This window comes from Carcharodon carcharias, chromosome 14, assembly GCF_017639515.1.
Source record: "Carcharodon carcharias isolate sCarCar2 chromosome 14, sCarCar2.pri, whole genome shotgun sequence".
Classification (NCBI taxonomy): Eukaryota; Metazoa; Chordata; class Chondrichthyes; order Lamniformes; family Lamnidae; genus Carcharodon; species Carcharodon carcharias.
Window position 1 is genome coordinate 52657507 of NC_054480.1, and position 19973 is coordinate 52677479.

At 38.7% G+C, this 19973-nt stretch overlaps 1 protein-coding gene across 1 annotated transcript in view; it reads right to left on the minus strand.

Annotated features, from left to right (window-relative positions):
- Positions 1–1871: 1871 nt before the first annotated feature.
- sall4 (spalt-like transcription factor 4) overlaps positions 1872–19973 on the minus strand; it is a 38091-nt gene continuing 19989 nt past the window's right edge. Inside the window, exons 2-4 of the mRNA XM_041205466.1 lie at positions 12407–15028; positions 6423–6736; positions 1872–4573 (exon numbers count right to left, since the gene is read on the minus strand). Of these exons, the coding sequence (XP_041061400.1) occupies positions 4130–4573; positions 6423–6736; positions 12407–15028 (3380 nt within the window). The 3' untranslated portion in view covers positions 1872–4129. The remainder of the gene's footprint in view (positions 4574–6422; positions 6737–12406; positions 15029–19973) is intronic.

Genomic DNA, 19973 nt, shown 5'->3' on the forward strand with positions numbered 1-19973 from the left:
AACTTTGAGCTTTAAACTACACATACGTAGGCTTAGAGATGAAATGCCTTAACTCATATGTTCATATGTATTATTAGGATAATTCATGAATTTTGGGGATATGTCATTAAGAAGTGTTGGCACATCTAAGTGCCAAATACAGTGATGTAGCTAAAAACCTGAAGTTATGGTCTGGAAGGAGATCAGAGCACCAGTTTTTCCAGGACCTCCTGTCAAAAAGATACAAGTTATAGTTAGCAGTTAGAAGGGATGGAAGAGCTGTGAAGCTTAGCTTCCCCATCTTCCTTGAGCCACTCTTTCCACTGGTTAAGAGTTGCGAATGCTTGGTTATATGTTGTTAGTTGTGTTAACACAGATGCACACACTGGAGGTTAAAATATTGCAAAACATCCCGCAAAAAGAATAACAATAAGAGTACATCACTACCATTTGTCACAGGACATTTGCTGGGGTGCATTTGTTAGGAGAAAGTTAGGAGTTAGTAGTGGAGCACTCATTAGAAAGTTAGCGCTTGTGTGGGATATTGCCAGTCAACAGGTAATTGTCATGGGTTGGGGGTTGCTGTGAGAATCCAGAAGTGTCACAGGTTAGAGAGTAGGGAACTCAGCAGGCAGCTGTGAAATGTGCAGCTTCAGCAGCAAAGGCTACAACAGGTAAGGTAGACTGGAAAACTAGCATTGAAGTCTTAAAGCTGCAAAGGAGTTTGTATATATGTTAGAGTTAAGTTGACAAAGTTAAAAAAAAATTCAAAGGAAGATGCGAGTCAAGAGACCAGATTCAAGGAACCAAGGTGACCTCGGAAGTCCCGGGATCCATGGAACAACAGACCTACATGTGTTGAACTTGTATATCATGATGTTCCACTAGACAAGGCATGATAAGTATTAATCTGTTATAGTCTATAAACCTTGTTAGTTTGCATTCTAAAATAACGATTGTCCTTTTTGCCAAAAAGGTTAATCCTCGATAAGAATTTTCATACTCTGTGGTGTAGTGTAGAATCCAAATTCCAACAAATTCTACACAATGGTCATTAAAATTTGTTTACACAAACATCAGATTTCTCAGATCTGTAACTATACAGACACAATATCACCACTTCATGTAATGCACAAGTACATAACTGAGCTATGCATTCCAGTCATACCCCACACACAATCCACGATCTGTGAAGTTAGGAAATTACAACCAAGGCAAAACCTATACACAATAATTAAGCTTCATTGTTCATTGCATAAAATTGTCCAGAGAAACTGCAATCTTAGAAACCATATTTTAACAGTGGGCAAATTAAAACTATATACCTCTGGTAAATAAACAAGTCTTATTAGCAATAAGTACAGTCAGGTGTAACACTGATCCATTCAGGAAAGTATACAGTTAACAATTGACTATTTATCCTGTGATCAACAGTCATCAAGGGCTGGTGAATGCTCTCTGAGAAGCAGTAGCTTACTCAAGCATGAGTTTAAGCATGTCAGTCTCCCCCTCTGCAGTGATCAATGCTGCTGACCTCTGAATGAACACTTACCTGTAAAGAGGTTATGATGTCTCACTGAATAGCCAAGTCATATTCCATCCTCGCTTTATGGTCATTCATTCATACTTTCCAGCAAGACCAACCAAACAGTGTTTGAAAAGTGCAAGCCTGTGCTAATTGTTGTCTCTTCCTTTGCCCAGAGACACTGAAGCAAACTAGTGTTCACATAACTACTTCTGGCGAGATCAGGTCATGCAAAGGATGAAACCTACAACTTTCTACTAAAAAGATATCTTTACTATGATGATGTAATGGTGAGTATCAATTGTTGGTTTGAATGTTCTCATTTTGAGATTTGTAATTTTGTATATGAATAACAAGGATAACCAGGTGACTGTGACAATGCTATCCTGCATTTATTCCCATATGCCAGAAAGAAAATCAAGTTTACATTCAGTAGATGTACTAGAGAGCCACTAAAACATTCATGAAAAGACAGCATATTCAAGGCATCAGCAACACGTAACAAAAGATCCATTTTTCATGTAAACCATATGGATTCTGCACATTCAGTTACCATTGTCAGTCCATTTACATGTGAAAGCACCATGAAAATCCTTGTGGTAAACTGAAATCACAAAGGCCAAAGTGAAGCAGTCATTTCAGAACTTTATGAAAACACTGCATTGAAATGATAGCTTATTCTTCCATGCTGGCATTGAAATTTTACTCCGGCTACCAGGTCCAAAGTATTCCATCTGTAAAGCAAGAGGCGGTGTCCATTTTTCCAGCACTCCAGTTATACATTCAGTGTTAAACTATAGCACGCAGAAATGTCCATTTTTTAAAGAAAACTGGTTATGTAATGCTGTCAAATCCCTGTCGACAAAAGCTTGGTCCATTTACTGATGTAACCATTGTCCAACTGCACAAGGTATCTACTTCAAGCCAGTTCATTTTACAAAAATGGTCAGATACTACAAAAGTAACCAATATGACCAAAACAAAAAAAAAACTAAAATTAGAAAGTGAGGTAGTTAACAAAATTTCTTCAAGTTCTGGGGCCCACCCTCCCCACTTCCCTCATATGCTACATGTGGGTCTCCTTTGGCTAAAGCATAAATGGTGTACCATCCACAAATCAAATAAGTAACCTGGTTAAAACCAACCAAGGTAGGCAATGTTTTAATCAATCAAGAATGCACTCTTGTTTTATCAGTATTAAGCCTAAGACAGTTAATGCATCTTATTTAATGCTGCAGCCCTTTGTGTTTTTTTTTTAAAGAGGACTTTAAAAAGAATCACAGAGTCCCACTGATATCGTTCTATGTAAGACTAGTGGTTTCTGAATTCTCCCAAATCCCAACTGTAGCAATTGTGAAAGTTGTCAAAGCGTCTGGATTTATGAATGCGTTGCATTTCTTTTCCCCAACCCCTCTCCTTCAAACCAAAAATATAGAGAACCAAATCTAATTTAGAATATTTAAGCCAGTATACTATTTTATTATAGAAATCCTATTTATTTGTTTGTCCTTAAAGCATCTATGCAGAAAGGATAATTGTGTTTTGATAAAAATACTTTTTCCCTTTTCTCCCATCTTGAGAATGGCATGAATTTGAGATGGATGATGATTCTTTTTATGCCTGCTGGCCTCTGTACTTTAACAGTGCTAGCTACTTGTCTGGAAAGTTTTATAGCTGATGGCAATCCTGCTCTCACCCAATCTCTAACCATATTCCTTCCAACAAATATTACTGCACTGAGATCAGGACTCATGACTGTTTTTAGCTGCCTCTTCAGCCCAGAGGCAATGAGGCCCATTGTTGTCCTGCAACTAGTACTACTGCTAAAAAAAAAATCAGTTAATTTATTCTTCCACCACCTCCAGTTATTTGGTTTGAGTCTACAATTGACAGAGCATTCTCAGCTGAACAGGAATCTCCAAATGTTTCATTGGCTTTAATGATCTTTGACTGAAGTTAATCCCAAGTAAAATTAAGCAATTTAATTCACTGAATTATAGTTCTACAAATTTATCTTTTATCTGGGATTTTACTTAAAACAAGAGTTCATTCAAGATTTTTTTTAAAAAAAGGAACAGTTGTCATTAGAATTCTAAACAGATGGCACCAATTGACATTCTAGAACAGTTACCCGCATAAATGGTTTTAATGTATAAACAGTAAATACAATTACACACACACTCTCAAAGACAAATCTCTATAGTAGTTTATGGAAATGATTCAGTTCAATTTCTACTCAATATTTCAAAACTAGCACTAATTACAGAATTTTTTTCAATCTTTGGATTCATAAGGATTTTGTAGTAAAAATTCATGAGAAAGAGGCTGTACACTTCAAATATTGTAAACTCAAGTCAATATTGTAAACGCTTCACTTTGCAAGACCCGCTTTATTATTTTATTCTTTTAGATAAATCCCAGAGTTTTATACAATAAATTTGCAAAGCAATGATTGTACTCATAACATAAATTCAGGAGGTACCCAGCAGTTTTGTTAGAGACAGCTACAGTAAAAAAAATCTATTTTACATTTTTGGGATTATATGAAAATAGTAGCCCATATTGAGGTCTGTGGTTGTTTTTCATAAAACCTAAGACTAAAATGTACTCTACTCTGCACATTTGCTACAGAATGTCATTTTTCTTTAAATTAACAGCTATTTTGCTTTCTTCCACAAAATGGGGGATGTGAGGCATAGCAACACTTTCAGAACTAGGTTTCTCTTCAGTGATTGCTGGACTACTGCCAGACTGGGATGCATCCACTTTGGAAACTGTAGTGCTAGTGCTCACAACAGAACCGCTTGCCACACTAACTGTGATTGGAGGAATACCACCATTCTGAATCACCGAGATCTCATTGGTTTTCAAAGCCAAGCCATTGGCAAGCACAGTGGTGTATTGGTTCCAGATGGTTGGTTCAATATTCGTTGCAGGAGCCATTAGATCCTTTGGGAACATCTCTGAGATCTTCTTTGGGTCATTGCCAATCAGTATCATAGGACTATCTAGTGAAAGACGTCTCCCACGTCTGGCTGAATTATTCCACATGTGAGTTCCAACATGGACCTACAATATGAAAGTAAAAAGTGATCAGGTTGTGCAAAAAACCTGAAAATCTCAGCATCAAGCATTCCCTGGTCAGGATTAATTGGAGTTAATGCAGCTTAAGCGTTCCCCTTGGACTGCAAAAATCTTTTCTCCTCACTCCCCAATAAACATGAACAGAGGAGCTATTCCTATGTTGATCCATTTCCATATTAACTACATCAGTTACTATATTATAACTGACACTATGCATTACCCGCTCAACTTACACCAACAGGCTTTTTGACTATGGGACTGGGTGAGGAAAAGGAGGGGTGGGCATTTCCAGGGATGAGTGGATGAAGTTTGAGAATTGTGTGACAAGGAATCATGTACACATCATAGCGCAAAGCAGAAAAGTCACTTTAGCCTCTGGGGTCGGAAAATTATAGCACTTTTATGATCTATTGTGAAATGCAAATGCTACTAGGCCACTTCAGATGAGTGGAATTATTAGGCTTCAACTGGGTAGAAACATTAGTTTTCCCTTTCTTTACCTTAGAGTTAAGAGTATGAACCAATGTATTTGTAACTAATCACCAAAGTGACCCCAGCATTTCAGCATTCAATACAGTTAGTGCATGTAATACAGGATGAAATTCATACTGGCAACAGAACATGACCTTGCTGGATTTATGTTGGGGGAAGCAAAGCAAAAGACCACAGAGAGGGGAAGGCAGAGATTAGAGAAACATTTCAAAAGACAGAAATTCCATAATCAAAGTCAGAATTTTACCAAAAGGTGGAAATTTCTCATCCCTGCATAACAGAGCTGAGCTATAAGTGACTCTACATCCACACAGGTACTTTCTAGCATTGATGATCAATAAGAAACAAAAACTTTGAATGATTCCTCCACACTGCCAAGCATTGCAGTACAGAATCAAATGTTGGTGGCTTTACTAAAACCACATTGGAGATCAGTTAATTCAGCCAGACCAGAGATCAAACCTGTGACATTTTCTGTCCAAACTTTCCAGTATTATATTACATTAGGCAGTGCATTACCCACTGAAATATTGGCGTGAAATCTACCAAAGATTTTAAATGAAAGCGTTGTTTCAGCAAGATGCAAGCTAGCCTCACGCGAATCATCTGCTGCTGCAACTAGTGGCCTGGATTTTGCAATAAGGCCAATGGCACTCACCATTATAAGAGAAAATCTGACAGCAGCTTCTATAGTACACATAAACGTACTTAAATCAGAAATCCAGAAGTTACTGTCAGAGAGTAACAGTCCTTGCAATAGACTCAGCATTGAAAATCGCTAATAGAATGAACTTGGGGTACTTGCCCCCTAGTTCCACAGAAAAAACTAAGTTGGGGTTGGTGCATTCAGGAGTAAGTTACTTTTTTTTTAAAAAAAAGATAGCGTGCAAGTGATAATTACTGCCAAACAACCTTTCCAGCCCTGGAAAATTTACAACTGTGGGGCTTCATCACTTGAGCAATTAATTAACATGAGAGTTCTGTCTTGTATTTTTCCTTTAATCCACCTGTCTTTCCTAATTTTTATTTTGCTTTCTGTATATGTTTTAAATTGGTTTTACACTTTGTGTGCTTCAGTGAGGATTCTTCAATCTGACTTGTTGAAGAGCCTGGCTATTTCTTGTTCTGCTCACAGACGCCATAGATCCCCTGTAGAGGGCACCACATTGAATCAGGCGCTGGATTAATGCAAATCTACACTGAGAAACCTGGGCTTATTTTCTGGGCAGATGTCAGTGAGGTGAACAGTGATTGTCACCCCTTCTTCACTGACCAAAAAACTCTGGTCATTACTTAGAATTTAATATGTACTGTAGCATTTTTCTCAATCTGAATAAGTTACCTTGAGATTTCCTTTCGTTGTAAAAGCTCTTCCACAGATGGTGCATGCAAATGGCTTTTCACCAGTGTGCGTGCGTTCGTGAATCTGCAGAGCACTTGCTGAGGAGAAGCTCTTTCCACAAGTAGGGCAGTTGTGTTGTTTAGGTGTACGACGGGGTGGAGGTGCCAAAATAGGTGGCATGATTGGAGCCACAGCTGATGGGGCAAGAAACTGTGCAGTGGTTCCTGCTGGTCGTTCTCCATGGTCGCTTACTTCCACTTTAATCAGACAAGGAGGAGCCCTGATAAAGGAACCTGCAGGAACTTGAACAGCACCTAAAAACATACAATGGTTTTTCACTGTTTAGTCTAATAGGGTTGTAAATTATACATGGTGGATCCCTTACTAGAATTAATTCTCAATTGCCATGCCAGACTTTACAACCTCAGCTCCAAATACTAGTGCTTTAGCAGCAGCTAGATGAAATGGGGAAAAGCAGCCAATTCATGTCGACTAACAGTTGAAACACACAAATCCACTCATTCATTCCTTCTATTCTTGTACCTGTCCTGGCAGTTGTTTATTGAAATGGACTGGAAAAAAAGTCAGCATAGATCACTTGCCTAGTTAACTCCAAAATTAGTGAACACCTGGGTACATTGCTCAACATACAGTAAAACCCCACTGAACTAAAAGAAAATCTGCCAACTTTGGGAAAATTCAAATATGCTTTAATAAAATGGTCTTTTAACAATGAAAGTGTACGAAAATGGAAATATCCATTAACTGATCATTGCCTATCTCACTGTATGGTCAGAAGCAAGCCTGGGAGCAAAGCTCCTTCTAAAAAAACCCTCCTGTTTGACATCATGAGTTTCTACTCCAATGATATGACAAAATGACAAATGAGAAAGGTGAAGTTCTGCTCCAAGATATAAATTTGTTCTTAAACTGCCTATAGCCAGCACTTCCATAGCATCAAAACATGACAGTGGGCAAACACTGAAACGTATGGAGGCATCTCCCTTTACCAGTTCAATTTTGTAGCATAATTCAGGCCCTTTAAGCATTGTATTAATACTTTGCATTGATCTGAGGCATGCTTGACCTTTACATAGATTAGCAGGATACTGTTGGCATTCCACAACTGGTTGGACTAACCCTTCTCTAACAGGACTCAAATTTATCCAAATTCACTGTCATCTATCTTTCACCTCTCTTTAAATGTGTTCATCAGCATGAGAGAATTGAATACTTAATCATTTAGTACCCCACATCAGAATCAAATACTTACACGTCAAGCTTATTATAGCATAGTCCTTTTAAAGAGTCCAACAAGCAATAGTGCAAAGTTTACATTTCTTTCAAAAGAGCTATTTATTTGGCAATGTCAAGGACAATGCATCTAACCACTGCACCACACTGTTGCTTAATAACTGGATCACAACTTTCTTACTGTCTGAAGTTAGTAAAAAGAAAAAAAAAATACAAAGGCTACTCCCAAAAAACTCAGTAACATGAACTTTGGTTGGTGGCAGGGTGGGAAGAGGGAGGATTGGTGAATGTCATATTTTGGGATTTATACCTAAAAGTGAGAAATGGTTTTGATTTAGTTTATAATACCATTAAGTTAGATTTACCTTCCAAAAAAAATAACTCCCACAAATGTACAAGCTCTTTAGATGTTGTTTAAATCATTTCTAGGGATGACACACCAGCCAACATAGTTTTGACATGAAGTTAAGAACCTGATATTAGTTTTGAGATAATGGGATTCATTAACTATGCTCTTGGATATTTGTGGCTATTATGATAGAATGATTTTCATTTATTACATCCTGGAAGTGACTCAGAATTGCAAGCTTCTGCCCCAAAAATTGAATTTTTGTCTTTAAGATGGTAACTTTAGCAGACAGACAGACAAGCATTCCATCTGGAATGAGTCTCAGTGTAGTCAGTGAGAGGCACTGAAAGATCTCACTATCCAGACAGTAAAAGGAGATAAAAGATACTCCAAGCCAAGGTATGAATCTTGTAGCCCATCACAAAAGGAATTCAAGGTTAACTAATTTTTGAGTGACTTTAGCCTCTTAATAGGGGCTGGGTGCCTAGTTTGTTATACAAGAGTGGCAGAAAACAGATGCATCTCATTCATACCTATGCTCTGCTCATTCATGCATTACATGTGAAATAAACCAGTTCATTTACCAATCAGCTTCATCTCACTAGAGTGCTTTTTAGTTCTTCTGAAGTTGCAGAACACACATGGTACGTGCAACATCATAATATGCATACAAAAAAGGGATCTACTCTTATGATCCTCAGATCGTACCATTTTGTAAATAGTAAAGGCATGCTCCAGATCTTAGAGGAAAAAGTTTGCTTATAGAATTAATTGGTGATGCTGAAACCAAGTAAAAATCTATATACAGATCAGTGAAATTTGCAACAGTTAAGGAGAGCACAAGAAGCAATGGTCAGCAAAGTGATGAGATCAGACCAGGCTGGGAAGAAAATAGCAAAATTGTAAGAGGGATGTCGCTTTTTAAAATCGGGGAAGATTTGACTTCACATGGGTCATGAGGGAGGGCAAGGAAAAGGCAGATTAACAAAATATGCTTGGGATTTCCATTTGTGAGGAGTATTTAAATCACTAGTTGTGGATCTGGGGTGCCCTATATCAAAATGTTGGGTACCTATGGTGCCCTATACCAAAATGTTGGATACCTATGGTGCTGTTATTACTATTTATGGCAAAGCAACAGACTGATGATGTACAATTCAGGTTTCAGCTTCAGATACAAATCACTCTACACTGTATTACTTGTTCAGGCAGAACTGCCAGAAATATCACTCCGTGGCAGAGCAAGAAAAGCATACTTTTCTTGTGGACCACATTGCTACGTGGGTCAAAAGAAATAATAATTTGGTTCGTAAAGCTGAATTATGGATTTTTAAAAATATATTCAAACAATTAAATACATAGCCAAAATTATTTCAAATTAGTTCTGGGAATCAGCCTGGCATTACTGATCCAGCTCAGAAATAACAATCCCAAAATTAATGTAAAAGCTCCCTCCATTGGGAACGAGAGTTTGTGGTCAGGGAGTAATAATGTGAGCAGCAGTACAGCACTCCACTAATCCACATCATGAAGTTGGGTGTGTGCAAATTATCTGAAGAAGCTAGATAAAAACAAAAAATATAAAATCTAATGGGATTTTATGGGACCATATTAAAACTTGCATTCACTGCCAGGGAAAGAGAAAGATCATCTGAGGGCCATGAATATTACGGGATATTTTTAAACTGAAAATTGAGCTTTTTGAGGAAATAATGGAGTGTATTGATAAAGGAAATGCAGTCATGTTAGATACATATTTTATGAGGTATCACATAGGAAAATTATGATAAAATTGATTAAACTAAGGTGCAGGGTATCAAAAGGCCATAGGTTCTTCAAGCCCCAATCCAGAGACTTGGGGATATAATGCAGTCCAACACTTCCAGTGCAGTTTCATGGGAGTGCTGTGCCATCTTTTGGTTGAGACATTAAACCAAGGCTCCATCTGCCCTCTCAGGTGGTCAAGATTTAATGATACCACTTGAAGAGCAGTATGGGAGCTCTACCAACTTCTAGGCCGATGTTTATTCCTTAACCAACACCCAAACGATCTGGTCATTTAATTCTTTGCTGTTTATGGGACCTTGGTCTGTGCAAATTGACTGCCACATTTTCCTATGTTACAACAATGACCACACTTCCAAGGTACTTAAGGACACATCAGGATAGGTAAATACACTCAAGTTCTTTCTTTAAAAAGGGGATTTGACAGCATGATTATGCACAGAAAACAACTGGGAGTAATGGGTGCATTTTAAATTGGTGTCATTCAGGATAGAGGGTGCAAACAAACAAAACAAAAAGAGCAGAGTAACTTGGGACTTAAATAAGTTCATTAAAAGTGGGAGAACAAAGTAATAAAAAAAATGAAATCCTAAGTTTTATAAATAGATGCACAAAGGAGTACAAATGTAAAGCAATAAAAAGAAAGGACCTGTACTTATATAAACAACTGCACAAGCTCAAGAGGTTTCAAAGCATGGCAGCCAATAAAAGTACTTCTGAAATATAGTCACCATTGCAATACCAAATTTGTATCAACCATTAATTAGGCTTTAATTCAAATATTATTTCCACTTTTTGGCACCTTTCTTTTAAACACAGGGTTAAGGCCATGGAGAGGATGCAGAAGAGATTCATTATGACACCAAAGGTTAGGAGCATCAGTTGTGACGAAAGAACTAGATAAAAAAGGCACCTTTTGTTAAAAAAATCCCAGAAAAAAATCAGGTTAAAGGCTTCCCCTCGTCAGCAAGTCAGAAAGATATTTACATGAGGTTTTGGATATGGAAGACCCTGCCAAAACAGTGGTAAAGATAGAATCCATAAAACATTTAAATGGGAAATATACAAGAGAAGAGAAACAATGCTAAAAGGACACAGGGAAAGACAGTGGAATAGACTAATTGGATGTACATTTACTGAACCACCATTGAGAGCAATCACTACTCACAGCAAGTTTGAGCACATATCAGAGACACCAAGAACAGCTTGCAACAATGAGCATCAGCAACCTTCAACAAGGGACAAGAGATATCTCAGCGGACCAAGGTCATCAAACACCTTCCTGCTGGAGCGACATCAAAAGCAGGAGCACAGATCAATTTTCACCTAACTTAGGGGTACTGAAGCCAGTTGTGGCACCCTTAGTCTACCAGCTGTCTGGCTGATATAAACTAACTCAGCACACATCAGTAATCAAGCCTCTGGCTTTAAGGGTTGTCAAATGTACCATTCGGAGGAGATGGGCAATGGGGCAAATTCATAGATTTTATTCTCTTGCTCAAGTACAAACCCAAAATATACTCGGGTCCTGATACTACTGTTCAGGCTAGCAATAATTGAGTACACCAACCGAAAGTTAAAAGAAAATGATGCAATTCAGAACATGGAATTTTCACATATGGAGCTCTAGCTCCATTGATCCCCTGTGGATTTGAATCAAGATTCTCTGCTGTTAACCACAACGTTAAATTATGACATGTGCATCCAGTTAAGAATATTTTTTCCAAATTTGTGTCCACAACCTTCACTTTGAAAAGCTACTGGGAACATGAATTTAAAACAGTGAACAAGAAGCAGTTCTTCCTTATGGCAGAATTGCAAATAAAGCAGTCAGCAGTTACAAGGTAAAACTACAGCTGAAAGAGGTTATTCATCACTGACCACAAAGCATACAGGACAGACAACTGGGTAGCTGCATTTTGAAAAATTCTCAGGTTTAATCTCTGATCTCATGAGTTCACTGATCTCAGCCTACCAGTGATGGAGGGACTAAAGTTGGCTCCAAAGCCCTTGAGATACTGGAGATAGGTGGACATAAAAAAAGAAATCAGGCTCCTGTTCATTATCATCATAATTCAGAAAACCCTTCAAGTTCATGTGCATAGCACTACTGAGTGCACGAATAGCTGTGGACACTCAATAGGTTATACACGAATGTTGTCAATTACCTCCCCGACTCAGTGCTCATAACACTCTACTTTGAGAGGAAAGGAGACGATTGTCACTCTTTCCCCTGTTCTAAAATAAAATGAGAAATCAGTCACTTGCTGTTTTACACCATAGGCAAAGGTCATGCTTCACGTATCTGAACTTAATCTCAACATAGAAGCTTAATGTACTTTATATCTGCTAAGATCCTTTAACTCTTTAATTCATTAAAAATCAAGTATCTCCAAATTATTTTTATTTAAAGCTTCAAATAAAGGCTTCAAGTAACTATTACTAAGGTCTATTCTGATGAGCACTCATTTATTGCAAGTTAGTCCATTTAGCTGCATTTATGAAATTGCAGCTTGAGACTCAAACAATAGACTGGAGCTGCTGCTGAGGTTATTCACAAGGTTTAAACTATACATATATATTTTTTCATACTTACTGCAGTCCCCATTAGTAAATGGTATACTAGGCACTTCTTCCTTAATTTTGCGATGAATATTGGCAGATGTTAAATCTAATGCACCATCATTTGGTAGTTCAGATGTCTCAACAGGCTCAATTTTTGTTCCTGAATTTTCACAAGGAGCAGAAAATCCTGGTGACTTGGACAGATGACTACCATTATAGCTATTAGCAGGAGACGAAGCTTGTAACAATGCAGATTCTGAAGCACCTGGACTCCTATTATTCTGGTATTCTTGATCCCCTATTGCCGAAGAAGAATCATTAGCCATACCTTCACTTTCTGGGGAGCCATTCTCACTAGATTTCAAACTGCTCTGTCGTTGCAAGTTCACACTAGAGTTGATCATTTTCATCTGACTCTCCAAAGCTGCTATATTTGAGAATACTAACAAAGGAGAGTTAGCTGGCAAGTCACTGTAAGGCAAAACTGGTTTTGAATACTCAACTGTAGGCACCTTCGTACCTTTGTCCCCTTCCAACTCAGATTCATCCATATTTTCATCAGTAAAACTGCTGTCTAGTTCAGCAATTTCATCAGCCAAAGCTGGCTCTGGATCAGAACCGTCGTAATAGCCCTCAGGCAAAGGTGTATTCGGGATCTGACCTCCCATGTGCATTCTGATGTGCTGCTGAAGAACAACAGCATTGGTGAATCTCTTGTGGCAGATAGGACATGAATGCTGCACTCGCAAAGGTGGTTTTGCCCTATGTACCCCATAGTGAGTCTTGAGGTTGCCTTTTGTGGAAAAAGCCCTGCCACAAACTTTACATTTGAATGGCCTTTCACCAGTGTGAGTACGGTAATGCATTTTTAGTGAACTCTGGCAACTTAGAATACGATGGCACACAGCACATTCATTTGGGTCAGTGGATGTTTTGTCTATATTTTCTACCAGCTGTTGTAGTTTGGATGTCTCAGATGCTTGGCTATTATCAAGTGTGTTACCAAAAGCTGGCTTAGGTTTTGAGGTTTCAGACATTATGGAAGTAGCCAAAGTAGGTGCACTGCCATTTTCATTTGTAGATTTAATTTCTAGGTTAGATTCATAGTTGCTGACATTTGATGACATAGAAGCAGTTTCACTTACTGCTGGAGATCGTCTTTGCAGAAAATCACTCACAGGTACCTTGTCTGATGTATCCTCAAAACTAGTTGACAGCTTCAAGCCAACTGAATTGGACAATGTTTGTAAGACAGGCTTGGTGTCCACCCAGTTTGCCGAATTGTCAACAGGTATTGACATGCCGTATGGAATTCCGCTGCTAGTTGGAATGTTGTCCAGATGTTCAGGAACAGGATAGGGATTCATTCGGATATGGGGATACTTCTCCTTATGACGCTGGAAATGGACCTTTAGATTGCCTTTGGTTGTAAAACGATTACCACAGATGTTGCACTTGTAAGGTCTTTCCCCAGTGTGGGAACGGATGTGAATCTGCAGAGCGCTGTCATTTCCAAATACTTTGCCACAAAACTTGCATTTGTGTTTGAAAAAGGACTCTTCTGAACTGGACTTCGTCTCAAATACTGCAACATTTGGAGGCTTGCCTTTCTGATTTCGTGCAGCTGAAGCTGCAGATAGTCCCATTAGCGGGCTGTGGATAGTTGCAGAATTTGGAGACTGAGGTAGCAAAGGATTTGGAAATCTCGCAACTGGGCTTGTAAGGTTGCCATGTTTGAGCCTGGAGGGGTTTTCAGAGCAAGAAATGGAATCAGGCTTGGAGGTTAATGAAGCTAGAGCACTAGTAGTTTGGAGGGACCCGGATTCAGAATGGTGTAAACTCTTGTTAAAATGAGTTGTACCAATAGAAGAATGAGGTAGCTGGACTGGTTTAAAACCATCTATAGTAAAGGTTTGGCTACCAACTTTCTGCCCAATTAAAGCAGCAGCAGCAGAAAGCTGTTGTGACAGGTGAGCCCCCAGTGTTTTAAGAGGGTCTGCAGCTGCAACGATGGAAGGATGCAGAGAATGAGGTGCCATCATTGCCACCTGGATGCGGATTTGCTCAGTTAACTGAATCTGCTGAAGTTGCTGCTGCTGCAAACAGACCAATTGCTCAAGCAATATAGGAATGACATTGACATTTCCAGTTGCATTTGAATTACTGGCAGGCACATTGTCTGGAACATGCTGAGTCACTGCCACTTTAGTGTTCTGAATAGTCTCCAATGTGACATTAGTGTTTGGTATTTTAGATTGGGGGACATAAGTCACGTCAGAGGCTGGATGTAAACTTGAGGCAGCATTTGAGGCACATGATTTTTGAGATTCTACAATATCAACATTCATCTCAGCAGTTTCATTCTCTTCATGCATTTTTTCTTCAGGGCTATCATTGCTTTTAGATTGATCGGTCAGTTGGCCATTTGCAAAGTTATCTGGACAAGATTCTGGGCTGTCTTTTGGAGGCATTTCCCTCTCGTCTTCATTCATAATCAAAACTGGTGGGTTTTTAGTGCAATTTTTCCTGTGCTCAAGGAACTTGGAGAGATCAAAGAATTCTGCACAGCATTTCTTACAGATGTTGGTTTCCTCAGTCCTGCATTTCTTTGCATTTACTTCCCCATCTCCATCATCCTGACAATCCTGAGAACCTGCGAAAAGATTTTCAAAAAAGCACAGTAAGTACTTAGTGTACAAGAATACTTATGTAGATGCCCCTTGCAGTTTCTTAGCTCCACCCAAATTGATTCTACATCTTGATCTTCCGATCGAAGATCCTCTCTCACTAATGTACTGATCCCATCCTTTATTAACAGTGCAGAAATAGAAGTGAACAGATATATCGAATTGCCATTACAGAGAAGTGGCTGCTGGTTGATCAAGATTTGGGACTGAAAGTTCAAGGGTATTTGACATTTAGGAAGGATAGGCAAAAAAAAGGGAAAGATTGATAGCAGTTGTTTCCTGGCCACCAAATTATAGTGGTAATGTAGGGCATGGTGTAAATCAGGAAATTAGATGTGCATGTAACAAGGGAACACAGTAATCCTGGGGGACTTCAATCTACATATAGACTGTATAAACTTAGTTGGCCCAATTGCTGAGGACAAAGAATTCCTGGAATGTATACACAATGGTTTCCTAAAGCAGCATGTTAAGGAACCAACTAGAGAACATGCTATTTTAGATCCAGTACTGCGCAATGAGAAAGAGTTAATTAATAAGTTTGTTGTAAAGGAGCTTTTAGGGAAGAATGACTATAATATGATAGAATTTTACATTAAGTTTGAAAATGATGTAGTTCAATCTAAAACTAGGGTGTTAAGTCTAAAAAAGGAAGGTATGAGGGACAAGTTGGCTGAGGTAGATTGGGGAACTACATTTAAGAAAAAAGATATGATGGTAAAGAGGCAATGGCTAGAATTTAAAGAACTAATATATATTGTTTACAACAAATTTATATTCCTTTAAAGTACAAAAAGTCTGCAAGAAAAAAAGTGATCCAACTAACAAGAGGAACTAAAGATTCTATAGATCAAACGAAGAGGCATATAAAGTCGCTAATAAAAGTAGTAAGCCTGTGGATTGGGAGCATTTTAAAAATTCAGCAGGAGAAACGGGTTAGTAAAAACAAAAGTGGGTCCATTGTAGGCAGAGAATGGAGAGTTTATAATGGGTACTAAGAAAATGGCACAGAACTAAACAAATACTATGTGTTGTCTTCATGGAGGAAGATATAAAAAAAACCTCCCCAAAATATTGGGGAACAAAGGGACTAGTGGGATTGAGGATCTGAAAGAAATTAATATTAATAAAAAAGGTAGTGCTGGAGAAATTAATGGGGCTGAAAGTTGATAAACCCCCTAGACTTGATGATCTACATCCCAGGGTATTGAAAGAGGTGGATGCACATATAGTGGATCCTTTGGAGATCATCTTTCAAAAGTCTACAGATCAGAAAGTAGCAAATGTAACCCCTATTTAGGAAGGGAGGGTGAGAGAAAAACAGGGAACTACAGACCGGTTAGTCTGACACCAGTTGCAGGGAATATGCGAGAATCTACCATAAACCATCTATCGTCTACCATGATAACTAGGCACTTAGAAAATAAATGGTAGGATTGGGCAGAGTCAACGTGGATTTATAAAAGGGAAATCGTGTTTGACAAACCTATTGGGAGTTTTTTTTTGAGGATGTTACTAGCATGATAGATAAGGGAAACCAGTGGATGTGGTCATTTGGATTTTCAGAAGGCTTTCAATAAGATCCCATTCAAAAGAAGTTAGTAAGCAAAATAAGAGCATATGGGACCGGGGGTAATATACAGGCAAAGATTGATGATTGTTTGACAGACAGAAAACAGAAAGTAGGGATAAAAGGATCATTCTCAGGTTGACAGGCTGTGACTAGTGGGGTACCACAAGGATCAGTGCTTGGGTCCCAGCTATTCACAGAGCAGAATTTTACGTCCCGTGGACAGGCGCAAGCCCAACCGGGCATAAAATAACGTGCAATGACATCAGGTGATCATCCCGATGTCATCACGCATTTGTGTGATGTTTCAGTCAGTGCATACCCACTAACAATTAAGAGGCCTATAAAAGGCCATTAAATGTATTAAGTGCAATTTTTTGCTGCCTGTCCAACGTTACATTTAGTGGGGGTGGGCAAATCAGCCAGCCGGTCATTGGATTTTAGAGGAAACCTCATCCACAGGTGGAATGAGGTTTCTGATATTAAATTTAAAAAAAAAGACAGGTTTTTTATAACCTATATGCTCATGTGAGGGAGTCTGATGTGTGGACAATTTTTTCCTGCATTTCCAAATCTTTATTTCATGGTATCAAATTCTTCCACTCCCTGAGGCAGCTCTCTGCCTTCAGAGAGCTTTCATTGCTCACTCGCCCATACTGATTTCAGCACTTACCCTCTTCCCGCCTCCAACCTGGCCCACCCAGCGGCCCGAAATTCCTGCCCACAATCAATAATCTGGATACGAGGACCAAATGTAATACTTTCCAAGTTTGCTGATGACAAAACTTGGTGGGGATGCAAGTGGTGAGGAGGATGAAGAGACTTAAAAGGGGATTTAGATAGGCTAAGGTGAGTGAGCATGAACATAGCAGATGGAATATAATGTGAAAAAATGTGAAGCTATCCACTTTGATAGGAAAAACAGAAATGCAGAATTTTTTTAAATGGAGGAGAGATTGGCAAGTGTTGATGTCCGAAGAAACCAGGGTGTTCTTGTTCATAAGTCACTGAAAACTAACATGCAGGTGCAACAAGCAATTAGGAAGACAAATGGTATGTTAGCCTTTGAATACAGAAGTAAGAAGCCCTACTGCAATTGTATAGAACCTTGGTGAAGGCACACCTGAAGTATTGTGTGCAGTTTTGGTCTCCTTACCAAAGGAAGGCTATACTAACCATAGAGAGAAGGTTCACCAGACTGATCCCTGATATGGTGGGGTTGTCCTGAGGAGAGATTGAGCAGACTAGACCTGTATTTTCTAGAGTTTAGAAGAATGAGGTGATCTCATTCAAACATAAAATTCTTAGAGCTCAACAGGGTAGACGCAGGAAAGACATTGCCCCTGTTTTGTGTGTGTGTGTGTGTGTGTGTGTGTGGGTGGCGGGGGGGTGGTCGGTGGTGGTTTAGAATCAGGAGACAGTCTCAGAATAAGGGGTAGGCTATTTAGGACTGAGAGGAGGAGGAATTTCTTCAGGCAGAGGTGGTGAATCTTTGGAATTCTCTATTCTCAAAAGGGCTGTGGAGGCTCAGTTGTTAAAAGTATGTTCAAAGCAGAGGTCGTTAGATATCTGGATACCAATGCCATCAAGGAATACGGGTATAATGTGGGAAGATGGTGTTGAGGTAGAAGATCAGCCATGATCTAGTTGAATGGCAGAGTAAGCTTGAGGGGCCGAGTGACCTACTCCCACTCCTATGTTCCTAACACCCATCATGCTTCCACATGAGCACATACAGGGGTCACAATAGGAAGGAGTTGGTCCGTATTTTTCCCCTGCATTGAAATGGTTAACCCCTTAATTACTTTGCTGCAAACAGCGTACAAAGCAACCTTCCAATACAATTTATCTTATTCTATTCATTAAAATTGGACGAAAAGGTTCAGAATATTAAATAGAAATTTCAGTTTTTTATTACTGAAACTGCTGGGCAATATAAAAACAGCTGGAGGGAAATTGACAAATATAGCAAAAGCCAAAAGGGTAAACCATGCATAAGGAAAACATTTCATACTAGCTTTTTTTTTTAATTTCTAGGCAAAGACAGCATTTATTATTTGAATTTTTGACCTGGTTTTAGTCCTCTGATCACATATCCAGACCACAAGAAAAGACATACCAAATAGGGTCAACTCTTCCCCAATTTGCCAATCAGGCAGAATTTCTATTCATTTATCATCATACTTGTCTCTAGTGCCACCTCTGGAGACAAACTTCTCAGATCAAGACCACACCATTTTATATTTAAACAGCCAGGAAGGGACAAACAGTGGTCCTAATCCTTACTAGCTTCATTTTTTAAAAGACTGGCTGTAAAACAGTTTCTCTTCTCTATTTTCCTTCCAGCTCCCCCTACCAGTTAGATTAAAGAAGGTGGTCAACAAATACAGGCAAGCTAAAAAAAAAAATTAAAATTCACTTAAAAAAAAATCAAACTTCGTCACAGTTAATGGATTAGTTTCAATCTGCAAACATTGCAATGGCAGGAAGTTGTACTTAAAATTAAAATCTGTAATAAACCCAAAGTTGTTTTTCAGGAATTCAGCTCCCATCTGCCTGCTATAAACAAAGAATCAAATATCATTTACAAATCCTTTGTGGCACCAAACAAGATGTGCAAGTGCTCTCAGCAGGTTTGGCTCCTCAAAAATGGATAGTGGCATGTCCAATTGAATACCGAGCCCTGTTTCACATATACAGTGAAACAGCTAGCTATTTAAAGAGTCTTAGATATGGATGAAAAAGCTTCAAAGACAAATCAAAACTTAAATTTAAAAATCAAAAAGGAGAAAACTACATAACTATTTAAAGGGAGACATAACAAGAGGCAGAATCAGGCACTGCAAATAAATTCTTTCCACTTTCCTTCAGAACGATTCAAATAAATTAGGCAATGAGAATATACGAGAAGAAAAAAACAGAAGGATCAGTAAAGCAATTGAGTAGAAAATGGGAGATGGTTAAATGGCACATGTGGTCAGCATGAGAAACAAATACTTTCTAACAGGGGTCATTAATGGTGATTCAACTGTAGCACCATTATCACCTGGCTGAAATCAACTAATTTTACAGAGATGAGATGCAACCTTATGCTCCTTCATGTTCTGCTCAGCTCAGTGCTATCCTAGCAATTTACCTAAGGCATCAGGAGTGCATTAATGCAAGTATAATCCCAATTAGAAAGGACTCCCGCTCCTGCCACCAGAAAAAGGGTAAAATCTGCACAAACTTTCACAAGTCCCAATAAAACTCCGTCCCAAGTTGCATGCTTTTCATATGCAGTGCATCATATATCAGAATTGAAATTGAAATTAGCAGGTTCAGCTTGGAGTGTTTGAAAG